The following is a 16,179-nucleotide window of genomic DNA, read 5'->3' on the forward strand; positions in this document are numbered from 1 at the left end:
CATTTCTGTATGCAATACTGCATTCATTTATTCTTCTTATCAGTTTCTTCCTGGTCATTGTCGCAGTGGGTCTGGATCCTACCTGGAAATACTAGGTTCAAGACAGAATAACTCCCTAGACCAGGGGTGGGCACTGAGGGCCAGATTCCAGCACAATTTCAACAGACTTACTAAACCCAGTTGAATTTACTGTGTTTGAGCAGGACAAGCAAAAAAACTGTGCAGGAATCAAGCCCTTCAGGATTGAAATAGCCTGGCCCTGCTCAAGAAGGATGCCTGATAACTCATCTAATGATTTAATTCACTCTCCGGAGTGATGGAGGTTAGAAAATAGTCAGAAATGGTCCTGTACCATCTTGCGTAAAGCTTTCCCAGAAGAGCATGGAACATTACTGCAGCAAAGAGTGAATACCTCCCAATTAATATTTCTTATATATTACTAACATTAATGCCACCACTATACTTTAATACTGACATACTGAAATGATGTGAGATGATATAGCAATGTTCTACCTGCCAAGCAGTTGGTTTGTAACTTTTTGATTGATTTACCTACAGTTGCCAGGTCCTGACATTATATATATATATATATATATATATATATATATATATATATATATATATATATATATATATATATATTAATCTATTAGCTATTCATAGGACTGCTTTCAAATAAAAGTTTAAATCCAAAAGTTAAATGAATATGTTACGTAAGAATGTTTAGCAAACAGATAGACAACATTTTAATTAGTAACTCACCTGTTGGTTCTTCTGAACTGCTGTAAGTAGCTGTTGGGGAGGCCACTGGAATCTCTATTAACAAGAACAAAACAAAACAGAGACAAATCAGCTACAACCAAAATAATACTCTCAACTGCTCAATGCCATCTCTTCTTTTCCTATTGCTTGAGATTTCCTTTTTCAGTAAATAGCAAAAGAACTATTAAATTGCATTTTATTTCAAGAGCTGCATGTATTGTGCAAAGTAATGATTTATTGAGATGTGGGGAGTCTCAAGGCCCCTTTTAAAAGAGAAGTTATTGATCACTGATGAAAATGCATGTATTTGATTTTATTAGGTTTTCTGCTCAAAGCCCAGTCTTCGCTCTCTGCACCATTGGCAATTGTAAGCTATCCACCGCCAGGGGATTCAGCAGCCGTTAAAACTGCAGTTGGCAAAATGTCTGACATTACAAAAAAAAAATTATATCAACCTATTAAAACTAAAACACATTATCTTGCAAAGTATATGAGAAACCAGATCTTTGCAGCTCATGCGCTGAGGCTCATGTTCCAGGTTTTACACTAGATTTGTTACTTTCCCAGTGAAATGAAGGGAAACCTAATTCCATGGGGTTCACAGGTTTCATTTCGCTTTAGTGGAACCCAGCCAAACATATCAGAAAGCTTCCATATCCGAGATAGCTTTGTCCGAAGGCCAGATTAATTGTTATTGCCGACTTTCTCCGTTATAATACAGCAGAATGGTGGAGGTTAATGCTAACGACCCTTCATTGTGTCGCGCTCCCCGGAAATTATCTTATCGAGCAATGCCAGTTGGGAAGGGATGAGTGCCAGCCTCCCCCCCGCTGCGGCCCACTGTGTGGTCCTGCCGTTTATCACCACGGAGATGGAATCTGCAGCCTTGTTGATACTGCCAATAAACATATCACCAATCTTGGTTTTGGAGCAGGCTGTTAGATTCATGACTTGACCGACCGTCAGCGAGGTTGGGGGCACACCAGGCAACGTTAGTCAGTCCTATATGGTCTGTTTGCTTTAGTACAGGTCAAACAGCAAGATGTCCATCCATGGAAATAGCACCGGGATGATGAAAAGAGCCAGGGCCATGAATTCATGAATAGTAAGTGTTTATGTAAACTGTATTTAGGGTGTTATCCACCAGACACCCCTAGGAGTACACTGAGCAATTGCTACGATAATTCAGTTTAATGTGTTCTTCACTCGAATCTGTTTAAATGCTGTTTTTTTTTTTTTTTAATTTTATTTTATTTTTTGTGGGGCCAGGTGGTATTCCAAGTATTATTGCACTACATTTGTCAACATTTGTCTTAGCACCATTATGCTTCAGTGTATTTTCAGTGTAGATGGACATACTCTTTGTAAAAACAAACACATTTAGTCGAAATACAAACAATATTTAAGCAGATTTATTTATATCATAGTATTATATATATATTATTATATATCATATTTATTATGTCATATTTATAAGTCAAATTTATTTAGAGCTCTCATCATTACATCTTCAGAACTTCATTAATCCATTAAAATTGCTATAATCTTAAGTGTTTTCAAATATTATTCAGTAAATGCAATACATTATTTTGTAACAACTATGATTTGTTTTTATTTGATAAAAAAGTAAAAACTATTACATAAATATACAGTTCTATACATTAACATTTTGAAATATTTTAGCCATGTAAGTGGCTACTTCTCATGTCATTTTTGTGTTTGTCCTGAATTAAGTATAATATAGTGCTATATTCCATTAAAAGTTATGAACTTTCCTTTATTCTCTAAACTTGTTTAAATTCCAGATAAAATATATTTAAAATTTTTAATTCCTTGGAAATCAATAGAAACCAACTGTTAACTAAGGAACAAGTAACTATCCCTTAGTTATAGGACTGAGTAATGTAAGCATGGACCTATTGGCCTGTGCATTTATGTAGTTACTAAGTAATGAGCTTTGTCAAAATTGCTGTATATGTAGGTCATTAAGAGTGGTTTGAATGGAAATGGTACCTTGTAATACAGTAAAGTGAAGTATGAAGTGCTAAATGCATTTAAAAGCTATCTCACACTTTTACTAAAAGCTATGGCCTAGTCTCTTTAACATAGATGCAGGTAGGCATATTTAAAAACATACGCAGAATTGCTAGAATTGTACTGTGCCAATACTACATGGAGTAGTGTAAACATGTTTTAGGCACCCAGGCACATTATTTCACACTATTTATCCTGACAATAAGTGTGTTAAACAGCCAGTGGCACTTCTATTACTAGAGAATAGCCCCACCAGTTTATACAGAAGTCCTGTAGTTACTAAACAATATGTCTCAGTGTGTAATTAGCCTTTCTGCATTAAGAGGTTGAAGACCGATTTACCAAACCTGGTGTTAGATGATAACTATTAAAAATACTAGACTCCCATGAGGAGAGATTTGGAGATGTTTTAGTAAGCACAGTCACAAAACCACTACTTTTGAGTTAATATTATTTGTCTTTATTCCAATTTTAGTGTTTTACTGAGCAAACACTTACTGCACTTACTCTGAATGACATCACCACTATTCAAATATGAAGATAATGAATTCAGTGTAATATGCACCTTAATTCAGCCAACTAAACATTGACTGTAAATGAGCATTTTATGACTCATTAAACCACTACTGACTATAAAGTTTCCATTTATTTATTTATTTATTTAGTCATTTTCACCCATGTTAAAACATGGCTGATCTTCGTGGTACTTTATACACTACGACTAATGCATTCCATTCTTAAAGTTTGATGTCTGTTAAGGTCTGTGAGCCATGCAAAGAGCAATAAAGCAGCACATGGATGGTTGCCTGGTCATAGGATGAGTGATTGAGAGGGAGTCTTACTGATGCAGGGGGCAATGGGCGAGCGGCTCTGCTGGTAGCCTTTAGCGCAGCGGTTGCAGGTGATGCCTGTCACGCCATCTTTGCACGGACACTGGCCTGTGGTCTGGTTACACGTCTTCCCCGCAGCACCAACTGGGTGGCAGTCACATGCTGGAAGGAAAAGAAGACATGTAAGAGTCTGTCCCTCAAAGCCCTGAAAGTGTAAAATCCCAACAATTAGCTTCTTTCAATACCCTTCATGTTCTTTACAAAAATGAAACTTTACTTTACTTTCAATAAAATAGACGTCAATGTTATGATATTTTAAAATATTCTATAAGGACCATTTCCATTAGTTTTTACACATTAGACATTTTAGCACAGTGCAAAGAACAGCTGTCCAATTCCAATTTTGTCAAATATAACAACTATGTCAGATTAAGTCAATTATTTTTGTGTAACAGTGACAATATATTATACATATATATATATATATATATATATATATATATATATATATATATATATATATATATATATATGTACACAGTTCTTTCAACTTGCGCAGACTCGCTCAGGAAACGGCTAAATAGATCATTACTGTCCAATAAAAAGTATCTCCAAAATACTTCAAATGTTCTTAACTTTGAAAGGAAGTCAATGTAAAATGAGATTTTATTCCAAGTAATTTAGAGCATTTCCATTGGTCTATTTAGAGCAGCTACAGGGTTCAAATTATGGAGAAAACGGAAAAATGGACAAAAATAAAGATAGATGGTTTTCATTGGAAAGCAGCGGAATACACATTTACATGACTCCTCAATCTTATTTCACCTAACATTTAAAGCCACTATGCATTAAAAAAGCACATACACGTATTTAGCACATAATCCATCCCTACGTTCCGGCAAAAAAACAGAAATCCTTAAACGTAAGCTACTGATACCACTAGAATGCACAATTAGGACAAAACCTTGTTCTCTACGCAATAGAGTCAGTAGTTGACATGATTTCATTCATTTGTTATCTTAACATTAGAGATTTTTTCTTTTAACATTCAGCAGGCCACACTTCAGACCCAAAGGGGTGTGCTTTTCCCCTCACTTATGTCGTCCTGAAAGGTAAAGCATCAATCTGCAGTAAATTCATGCTGTTTAAAAGATCTGCATCATATAAGATGAACTGTAGTGGACACTTAATAGAAATTCTTCATTGCTCTCCATGAACGCAGGTGTGGGAGCTTAAGCTTTGGCTTGTTTAACCTCCCAGCTCTTAGATGTGCCCTCTGAGCTGATAGCCAGTCTGGAACTTTATTCGGGGAAGCCACAAATCCAGAAACCTCAGTTTGACATCGTTCTGCTGTGCCATAAGAACAGTTATAGCCTGCACCTGTGAGCGTTTTAAGTGTGTGTGCATGTGTGTGTGTGTGAGAGAGAGAGTCTGGTTAGGGTCTGCCTAGCAGTGTAAGTGCATGTGTGTGTGAGGTGTTTTCCTAGTTCCTTACTTGCATATATGGGGACTACCCATTGCGTGCCTGAGTGATGTGTGTGTGTGTGTATGTGGCCTGGTACATTGTGTGTGCGTAAATGTCTGGCAGGTGTCCAAATTTATATCTGTTGTAAGTCTACAGTTCACCACTCTTTGGTCAAAACAGGCATTATGAATGTTTCTGATATGAGATACTGTGCTAGCATAAAGAAAGAGAAAGTCATCATTTAAAAAAGGGCTTTAGGGATATTCAAATAATTACATGTGAAATAATAACTGGAGTTATTAAATGAATAAGAATTGAAAGAAAGATTGGGACACCCAACAATCCCACAGACCATCACAAGTAATGGGGAAATCTGTACATTGGTGTCTTGACCTAAACTTAAAAAGCTACTTAAGAAATGGACTCCTGTTCTGTTACCTTACATTTAGAAGTTCCAGATTTTATTGCAGCACAGATGCTACCATTTACGTTTTTGCTATATTACAAAAATATAAAGCCAGCTCAAACCACTAAACCATGTTTTACAGATGGCAGGGTGTCCTTTAATGAAATGCAGTTCCTTTTATTCTCCACAGCACTCGCTTTTAAAACTCACCTGGCCTCTTTAGATGTTCTTTAGGTTTCCTTCTTATGATTCTTACATGAAGATTATGTATGTGCTGCTCATGCACCAAGCTGCCATTTGCCACCCTCACCCGCTGCAGTTTTCTGTAGGTTCTTGGCAGTCATATGGGGTTTTTGATTTGCCTGTCTTAGCAATACAGTTCTCTCTGAGAGCTTTCTTAGTCTTCCAGATCTCATCTTGACTTCCATAGTTCCCCAGATTAACAGTCAGCACTGTGGAAACCGTAAGCTTTGGCTTCGTAAAGACTTATTTTCAATTTCAGATCTTTAGACAGTTCCTCAGAGAATCCCATGTTTGGTGAAGTGTCCGAGAGTTTATTGAGCTTGGTAATTTGGAAATACGACACTTAGGGTGTCCAAACCTGTACTGATTATCAACAAAATACAACAAATGTGTCCTTTGGCCAAGGGTGCCCAAATATTTGCATAAAGCTGTATGTCTACCCACATTTTTGCATGCATGTGTGCCGGTCGGCTATGTTTGCAGCTGGTTCTTTCTTGGAAGACCCTACACATGTGTGTATGTGTTCATGGCCCGATATATGTATGTGTGTGTGTATTAAAAGCCTTTGTGCTCAGCTGTGGGGTTGTGATGTGCCCCATAGGCCGCTCTCAGTTCGCTCTGATCGAGTTTCCAACGTAAGGGCTCTTGGCAGGCGCAGCCCCTGCAAATAAAGGCAAAATAACGTTCCCCTTTAATGGGGCAGCGCGGCACACTTCAAAGACGCTCTGCTTAAGCTGTTAGTCAGGAGGATCGCACATTAAAAGTGAGAATTTCTTTGCGTGCTCGCGCTGCCAAACGTTTACCATAAAGCTGCATGTTTGAAGTCCCGGCCCAGCTTTCTTCATCAAGCCGGTAGGTTTTTATGGAGCTGAGGAGTAATTTGAAAACAGCTTGAAACAGCCTGGCCTCGCGAACTTCTCGAACTGTTAGTCTGGAACTGGAGACGCTTGCAAAGATCAGAAATTGCTGGCTGAATTATACAAGAGGATGGACATGGCTTGTTTTTCTGAGGCTATTTGAGTCCACAGAACCGTCTGAGGAAGCTTCTTTCGCTATTCTTGTACAATGTCGAAACTGGTAAACAAATAAGAAAAAGATCACACTTTCCATGCTAAATTAAATCCAGTCCCATCAGCCGTCAACAGCGCTGGAGTACAACTATGAGATCATGAAACAGACATTGTTTTTCCTCTCAATATTGCCCTTTCCAACAAGAACATAAATTACATTCTTCTGACTTCCTCTAATGTGAGAATCCTGTCTGAGTGGATGCAGGACCCACATTAAGCAATATAGGATAATTATAAATTACGAAAACAACGGGATGGGACTGTGGCCGAAATCAAATGAGAGTGGCTGGTGGAACTAATTTTAAACATCCTCTGGACGATGCTGTATGTTTTCTCAGATCACGGTGCATTTGGGAAGAACAACCATGCAATACTTGAAAATAAAAAGTGCTACAAAGCATTCTTTGGAGGAATACCGTAGAAGAACCACTACTGATTGCTTATACTCAACAACATGGCTGGCTCACTATTGGACAGAGCATATGCTGGTTTAATCTTACCTAGCAAACCATTCAACCTGTATTGTGGGTTATATGGACTAATACTAAGCTAATTTTAGCCTTTAAACAGATTTGTATAATTATTACCAATGCTGACACGCCAACACAGCATCAACAGTGCTCTACTACTAAAGAGGAGTTGGGGGCTGGTTGAGGGCTCATTTGCTTTTTCATGCTCAACAATTTAGTTAAGGAACCACTATTACAAAATAACTGAATAGCAAAGTAGAAAGACGATATCGCTCGCTAGTAGCTAAAATGATCATATTTTGATTTGATCAAAAAAGACACACTGTAGACACACAGGAATTCGTTAGGCCTAAGTTGTAGGATCATGGCAGTGTGTGGGTAGGAGGGAGTTAAATATCTCAAAAAAGTATGCAACAATGTTGAAGAACTTACATAAACATTTCACATTTACCAACACTAATAAACAGTGGCCAGTGTTAAAAAGCTGCACAATATACAAAATACAGCACACGTGGCATCTGTAGAAACAAATGCTGATGTGAAATCAGTGGGAAATCCCAGACATTACAGACATTAATATATATATATATATATATATATATATATATATATATATATATATATATATATATAAATTGGTGCAAATATTGGTTTAATAAGGAAAATGTACCTTAAAATGTACATTAGCTGCACACTGCTTCTTTTTTGTGGAACGAGACTGACTTCACCATTTATACTGCACACAACTACCCAGCACTAAACAAACACCCCAAGAAATTGTCCCAGGTAGCTCAGTAGTTAGGTAGACAGAGTGTACAGAACTTTTCTATGTTTTAGTATCAGTTAAAGAACCATCTCTGTAAATGTGATATGCAAGTGTGAAAATCCTAGAAGCACTACATGTAGGAACCATCATTTATAAGAGATTTGCTTTTTGCATAATTGCTGAACACCAACTAAAGTGGCACCAGTTCTCAAGTACGAAGCTAAGTTCGTTTTGTTCCGCCTTTGCTTATTTAATCCATAGACAGACTGCATGTGCCTAGTGCCCATTTCAGAGTCTCCAGTTGTCAATGAGAAGGTGGAACTCTACTTTGAGGCAAAGTGCTTTGAATTTCAATGTGCACTTGACACGGCTACTTCATATTAGTCACTCCAGAGTGGCTGTTCTCCTGTACTCAAGCCACCCACCACCTGGCCTACCTACTGTTGTTTTAAAGCACTACTCTACTTTTACGCCCACCACAGAGCATTGCAGACCACCATCCAACCCAGAAGCACTAATGAATGCTAGAAGTTGGGATAGTGGGTGTAAGGAGTTGCAGTGTGGCCTTTGAAAAAACTCACTCCGCGGTTAAACTTAAGTCTGTAAGGCGTGCACAAATTGCAAAAGTGCTGATTACGTTAACTTGAATTAGTTCTCACTCATAGCTCCCTGAGAGTGGAAGGAGGACAAGTTCTGTCAAAAGTTTTGACTCCAAATTGTAAAGCAGTGTCACAGTGCTTTTGGTACGCTGATATTCAATACTTTTGAATTGCACCAATATAATAGCAGGCAAATGTGTAAAATTATTCCAATCAATATCTGCAATTCCCTGGTTCAAAACAATTGTAGAACACTACAAAGCCATAAATAAAAGATTAGAAACTTTAGATGTGCCCAGAATAGTGAGGTGTATACAATTCTAAAAGGACAGAGAAAGCTGTATAGCATCAAGAATGAAGTTACACTGAATTTAATGTCTAATGTCTAAAGTGGATATCAATTCTAAGATGGATAACTCAATTAAATGGAAAGCATATAAACAATTACAGTATATTATTTATCATTTGATTCACTTTCTGTTCACTCGGTCCTTGAAACACTGAATAAAACATGTAAAAATTTAATAGAGAGAAGAGATAGGTCTTCAGTCTGTGTTAGGTTAGCCTGTATTTTTTTTATTAATTGACAGTGAAGTCAGACTTATTAAAGTACCTTAAAGCTTTCATGTTTCATGTTTGTGCTAATGTATGCATGAAAACATATCCATTCTGTACTGGCAATTATAAAATGACATTAAATAAAAAAACTATATAATAACTGACAAATGGGGGGTAAAAAAAAAGGTGGCAAGTTAGTAAGCTGGAAAAGAAAGAAAGAGTCTTGTGGGGGGATTAAAACAAACTGGTGTAGCTGTGGCAGTCGATGTGCTGTTTACACTGTGCTTGATGAGGGATGAAGTCGTTAATCTGGGAAATAAAGCATGAGGCATTCCGCACTGCCACTGGAGACAGATTCGGTTCAGACCCGCTCCGTTTCCTCCTTTCATTCCCGAACGGTTATCCTATTCCCTCCTTTGCCCTTCACAAACGGGGTCTGTGCAGCCGTGTTTGCGGGAATTAAAGGCGATTTTCTCTTGAGCGCCGCTGGCACTGCTGTCACGTTTTCTGTCCAAAGAAAGCACGGCGAGATGGTTGGCTGACTCTAACAATAAATATGGCCGGTCCCCTAACCCACGTCACGAGTGAAGGCTCTGTCACCTGAGGAGAGCGTGGCAATCAGGCTGTTTAGCTTTGCACTCCCACCTCGCTCCCCAGCCAAACAAATGAATGCCTGCGACTGGAACCCGTCAGCTTCTCTTCAAGCTCCTCCCACTTTATGGAAGTTACATGTTAAGCTTGTGAGCTTGAGAGGGTAGCCTGGCTGTGGGCCTATCCGTTCTTCCCTTTGCCATCCAAGCATCCCAAAAATAGCCAGAGTAAATGTTTTGGCTGGCAGGCACGCGTCGACGTTGCTGAAAACCATTCGTAACCTTCTTATGAATCAGCAGCATTCCTCCGGTGAGAATACAAAAGTGATGACAGTGAAGCATGGCGCCGTGGTCGCCATCAATTACGCCTCGGCTCCAGGCTCGGATGACCTGCGAAAGAACAACTCCTACAAGCCACCCTGGTGATTGGCTGCACGCCCACCTATATTAATTATGCTGAAGTCAGTCCGAGGCCAATTACCCGGCATGAGCGGGGAATGAGGGAAAGGGAGGCCTCTGGCCTCGGGAATATCTTGGTGGCTGAGGGAGGACAGGAGGCAGCAGAATGGCAGTTAGAAGGGCACTGGTGGAATGACATCGCGGAATCCAGCTCAGAACCAATAGGAATGCAAATATGGCGGTGGTTAAAAACCACACTGTGGTTTGTTCTAGACCTTTTCGGCAGCTGTGCTCACTTTAAAGTATGCAATGGCTCTAAAGGGCAAATGGTAAATAGGTCTGCAGTCTGGGTTATTTCACAACAGAGCAGAACAATGTATTAGAATGCTTTCGCATTTTAACTCTACTATGCTACTATGGCTTATTCAATCAATCAGCCATGATTAATTTGTATAGTGATAGTGAACTGAAATCGCACATTTTACGTCGTGTACTCACAAGGGGAGACCCATCTTCCTCTGGTCAAAACCGTTTAAAAATTACAAGAAAATGACATGAGGTCATCCACTGTGCTCGGGACATGCTTAGCAGTAATAATGGTAATAATAACAAAGGAAACGATGAAGGTTCCTAGCAAACATATTTGAAAAATATCATTAATAGCAACAATTACATCGAGTCCATGTAAAGGTGCACATATTTGTGTCCTCCGCAAATATGTCCTCCGCATTTAACCCATCTGTGGTAGTGAACACACACTCACACAATAGGGGCAGTGAGTACACACACCCACCCAGAGCGGTGGGCAGTCAACTCCAGCGCCCAGGGAGCAGAGAGGGTAAAGGGCCTTGCTCAAGGGCCCAACAGCGGCAGCTTGCCAAGACCGGGAATCGAACCCGCAACCCTGTTATCGATAACCCGGCGCTCTAACCGCTGAGCCACCACTGCCCACGACATGTCAACACCATATGTCAATATGCAGGGTGGGTAACTAGTCTAAGGCAGGAAGCAGAAGACCCCAACAGTCAGTCTTCCATCAGTGTCAGCTTGGACAGGTGGGTGGTCATGTATAATACACACTGACCATTATATATTACAATAACTGTTATATAACTAGTATGAGTATGGAAGGGAAGTCTAGATGAGTCTCTAGATTTCAAGTGGTTAAGTCTCCATACATGCAGGTATTTTCCCCATGAACTGCTTCTACACTAACTGACCCTATTAGGAGGCATAGAATACTCAATAAAAAGGTTTCTTGCACTCACAAATGACTCAATGGCCTCAGCTGTCGCAACTGAAATTAGACCAATAAATACAAAATACCTCATTATACATGTGAATCCTTAGACTCGGACTGCTAATGCAGTTCAGTGCAAGGAATTACTGCCTTGTTCAGGGAGTGATTGTTAACATCTACTTTTGTCCTGAATTCCATGGCAGCCCTCCTTCTCTCCTTGGCCTCAGCTGGCTTTTTCCAAGGGAACTCCTTTTACACTAGCGCTGTCTCGTTCCACTCTCAGGCAGCTCATACTCATTACACTTCTCCAAGTTAAGCAAATAAAAGCAAATGAAAAGAATAGGGAGCTTGCTCGCTCGGGACCACCGATATTATGACCCTGCTCTGTTTTAATGATGGGAGTTTACCCTCCAAGTGCTTTTTTAAAAGGTTCTGAAAAGATAGGTTGGCTTTAAAATGACAGATGAGAATAGGCTGAAGGTTAGTCTTGGGCTAACTAAAAGTTGATTGTATTTATCTAACCTGACTGGGATTTTTTATTGGTGCATGTACATTTTGAGTATAATGACGCACTGAAAAAGTAATACTCAAGACGCAAAAGTAATACTTTGAATGTACCTGTTTCACATCATTTTCTAATCAATACAATAGTTGCTCTACTGTATAATAGTCATAGTCAGGTATAGGTGCTTGTGTGTGAGCAAACAATGTACTGTTTACTGTTTTACTTTCATTCATTCAAATGTCAGTGTTATAAATACTGAGACATCTGGGAATGTGCCTTAACCATTTACTATAATGATGGTGTGTATGATGTCCAGTAGCTGTAGCTTTATAATTGACAATTCATGAACTAGTCAGGTGTTTAGAGGTATTCATAATGAATTAATACATTAATATTAGCTTATTAATTTATAATTTATAACAAATCAATGAGAAATTAAGACCTTTTTTATCATATCGTTATATTTTACCACGCAAAAACCTCCCAAACTTTACAGGGAGAGTTAAAAACATTAAAAAAAATTTAAGTCCAAGGAGTAAAAAGATCTGATTCTACGTCATTCATCCTAAAACAATTGCCAGACCAGCAGTTATATGTGAGTTTACAAATACTGACTGAAAGTGCAAAGTGTTAATTGTAAAATTTAATAATAAAAAAAAAACTGTTAAACACAAACAGCAGCAATCGTGTTTAACAACTGATTCCGATTCTGATTAATGAATATACTGGCTGGGTCTAACTCTTCTAATCTTTGGATGTAGGGGTTTAGCTTGCAGCCATGCCGAAGGAAGCTCCTTAATGCAGGGAGAGCTAATATAGCTAATGTAAAATGCTATGCTATTAAGCTGATATTCTCCCAGTAGAGAGAGAATGGAGTCGAAGTTCTACCACCCAGACCAAGTAAATGGATGAAACCCTTTCATTGTTTCACAATTTGTGAAGCGTTTGGCATGGGAATGTACTTTAGAAAACATGTTACATCATAAATAACATCTGTAAAAGAGGAAATGACCCCAGCACATATATCTATACCTATATATGCCTATAAATACCTCTTAATAAAAATATGTCTCATTTTGTCAGGATTGATTGTAACTCTAGTTTCACTCTTTTAAACTCATTCTCCTTGTTTCTGAAGGTCTTTCAAGCATCTCATTTACTACATTTTTAAAGAATGATCTAGTGGAAGTGTCTTTACTGAAAATTCAAAGTGTCATTTGTAAACTCAATAAAAAAGCCACACTCAAAAACATTAAGCTTCCAAAATATATGTTGAACCCTGCAAACAGCAGCATCACATTTAACAAATGACTTTTATATGAATGGTCTTATAGGCCTTAATCTACAGTTTATATAATACAACTTGATATATGCTTTTTATTGTACAAAGGTCATTTACAAACTACTCTTATTTTGAAGCCAACCATTGAATGTCAGTTAAGATTATTTAGTCCAAATTTATAAATATTTAAAGCATATTTTGAAAGTCGGAGGGATTTGACCATCAGCACAGTAACGATATTCCTGATCTGACCTGAACTCCTCCCCATAATTTTAGTGTAATATAGCATGCCTATGTGATCTAGACCCCCCTTCTAATGAATGAATTCAGCTATTTCAAGTTGCACCCATTGCTGACATAGATGTGAAAATCCACACACACACATACACAGATTGACTAGTCCCTGTAGAGAAATATTGCCAATAGAATAGGACTCTCTGGAGCAGATAAACTCAAACCTTTTAGCACCATGCCTAATGCCAGGAGTGCGCTTGGGGGGTTTAATTGCTTAACAACTCCCCTGACTGTGGAGCGAACTTTCAGTCCTCATTCGTAATCCCCAGCAGAAGGAGCTCACCACTACCTTATGTTCCTCTGCCAAAAACGAGTGTGTTGTGGGAATATGGGAATTCCTCTAATCTCAGCACGCACTGTGGCATACGTGTGCATATGTGTGTGCATATGTTGCCAACACAGTTTGAGAATTTGTGCATGACTATTCATAATCTCACACTTCACTTCAGTTCCACCGTGACTCCCAATCTCTGAATGGCAGGTAACAGGGGTGCAGGTGGACATGGACATTTAAGAAAAATCCTCACCTGCTTTTCCAAGTTAGGTCTAACTCTTCTAATCTGTGGGTTGTAGGGGTTTAGCACACATTCATGCTGAAGGACGCTCCTTACTGCAGGGTGAGCTAATATAGCTAATGAAAAATGCTGTGGTATTAAGATGATGCTCTCCCAGTGTCGAGAGGATGGAGACAAAGGTCTCCACTCCAGACCAAGTAAATGGATGAAACTCTTCCATTGTTTCACATTTGGGAAGTGTTCAGCATGTATATGCACTTTAAAAACATGTTCCATCATTTACTTGAGAAAGGCCCGTCTCCCTCCTCCCATCCTCACCCTCTTCTATAGAGGGACCATAGAGAGCATCCTGAGCAGCTGCATCACTGCCTGGTTTGGGACCTGCACAGCCTCTGACCGCAAAACCGTCCAACGTATTGTGAGGACAGCTGAGAGGATCATCGGAGTCTCTCTCTCCTCCGTCATGGACATTTACACTGCCCGCTGCATCCGCAAAGCAACCAGCATTGTGGATGACTCCACCCACCCTTCACACAGACTGTTCTCTCTCCTGCCATCAGGAAGAAGGTACCGCAGCATCCGGTCCAACCTGACCAGACTCTGCAATAGCTTCTTCCCCCAAGCCATCAGACTTCTCAACTCCAGAGACTGAACTGATGTTTTTTTCTGTTCCATGCACACACTCTCTCTCTCTCTCTCTCTCTCTCTCTCTCACCAACCATTTACCCAAGATAAAATGGGAAGCATTTTGCACAAATAACTTTACTACCTCACTGGACTCAATGTTAATTGTACACTGCATAATTTGCACACTATCCCTAATTATGTATTATTCTTTGTCTGTACTGTGTTGTGTTGTCTGTCTGCACTTGTACTGTGTTGCACTTGTGTTCTGTATGCACTGTGTCTATGTTGCACCATGGTCCTGGAGGAACGTTGTTTCGTTTCACTGTGTACTCTGTATATAGTTGAAATGACAATAAAAACACACTTGACTTGACAAAAGCACCTGTAAAAGAGGAAATTACCCCAGCACCTACACAGACTGATTGTGACTCTAGTTACATTCTTAGACACACTTTACTTTTCTTTTTCTGAAGGTATTTTACTACATGTTTAAAGAATCGCCCATTGGAAGGGTATTAAGGAAAATTAGTTTTGAATTATTTGTTAATGATTAAATTGTCTAATAGCAGACTGACTCAGTTAGGTAGTCAGATCAGAATCACTCAGGTGGGTTTGAAAGCTCTTAAGCCTCTGCGTACCTTTGCAGGCGCGTCTGTGGGAGATGGCCTTGGTCATGTCTCTGTAGTAGCCCTCCTTGCAGTAATGGCAGTGGCGTCCGGCGGTGTTGTGTCTGCAGTTGAGGCACACGCCTCCACTCCTACGGCCCGACAGCTTATACAACTCCATGTTGAAGCGGCAGCGGCGAGCGTGCAGGTTACAGTGGCAAGCTGGGAGAGAAGGAAAGAGATAATGAGTTCCAGTTGAAAATCATGATCTGTAAACAAATGCAAAAGAGGTCCACGGATTTCTTTCTCAAGAAGAATGATAACAGTACTACTGAACTGCACAAGCTCAAAGTCAAAGACCTGTACCCGTAAACAGTGGGGCGGGAGACATATCCACTCTTTTTGTCTTTTTAGCATTCCTCATTCGGGTTCACTTAAGACATCTGTGTGGCTTTATGGTCAGAAAACAGCCATAATCAATTTTTACACAACCATTTTCCAACCTTTTAGAGTTTGGTGTAATTCCTTTTTTAGAATTAAACAGATTGTTTCTGTTACGAGCCTCTACAGAGCCTTAGATAGTAGATAATCAAGCTGAAACACTCATGAGAACAGCAGTTTTTCATGAGTAGGGCCTTTAACCTTTAAGAGGCATTGTAACCGCACGGTAGACAGTACTTTTTTTGTAATAAAAGCTTGGCAAAATCCATCTGTGGCTGTTTGGGCCTTATTCCCCTCCTTGAATAGAGTGTATAATGCGGTTATATCCACTGGGTGGCAATGTCAGTGTGTGACCGCTCAGTTGAGTTGCCCAGTTAGGGTAAACCCAACTATATGCAAACATTAGCTCAGCATAAACACTGCATAAGATTAAATTTACCTTCAAATTGGCAAATCTTTAAAGCTATCTAGTCTTTAC

The 16,179-nt window shown here is 39.4% G+C and overlaps 1 protein-coding gene across 1 annotated transcript in view; it reads right to left on the reverse strand.

The window, feature by feature from the left end:
* The window catches only part of ntn1b (netrin 1b), a 74,723-nt gene that overhangs the window by 20,746 nt on the left and 37,798 nt on the right, over positions 1-16,179 (reverse strand). Inside the window, exons 2-4 of the mRNA XM_072693189.1 lie at positions 15,294-15,482; positions 3,639-3,788; positions 763-816 (exon numbers count right to left, since the gene is read on the reverse strand). Of these exons, the coding sequence (XP_072549290.1) occupies positions 763-816; positions 3,639-3,788; positions 15,294-15,482 (393 nt within the window). The remainder of the gene's footprint in view (positions 1-762; positions 817-3,638; positions 3,789-15,293; positions 15,483-16,179) is intronic.

Source organism: Salminus brasiliensis, chromosome 12 (genome assembly GCF_030463535.1).
Source record: "Salminus brasiliensis chromosome 12, fSalBra1.hap2, whole genome shotgun sequence".
Lineage (NCBI taxonomy): Eukaryota > Metazoa > Chordata > Actinopteri > Characiformes > Bryconidae > Salminus > Salminus brasiliensis.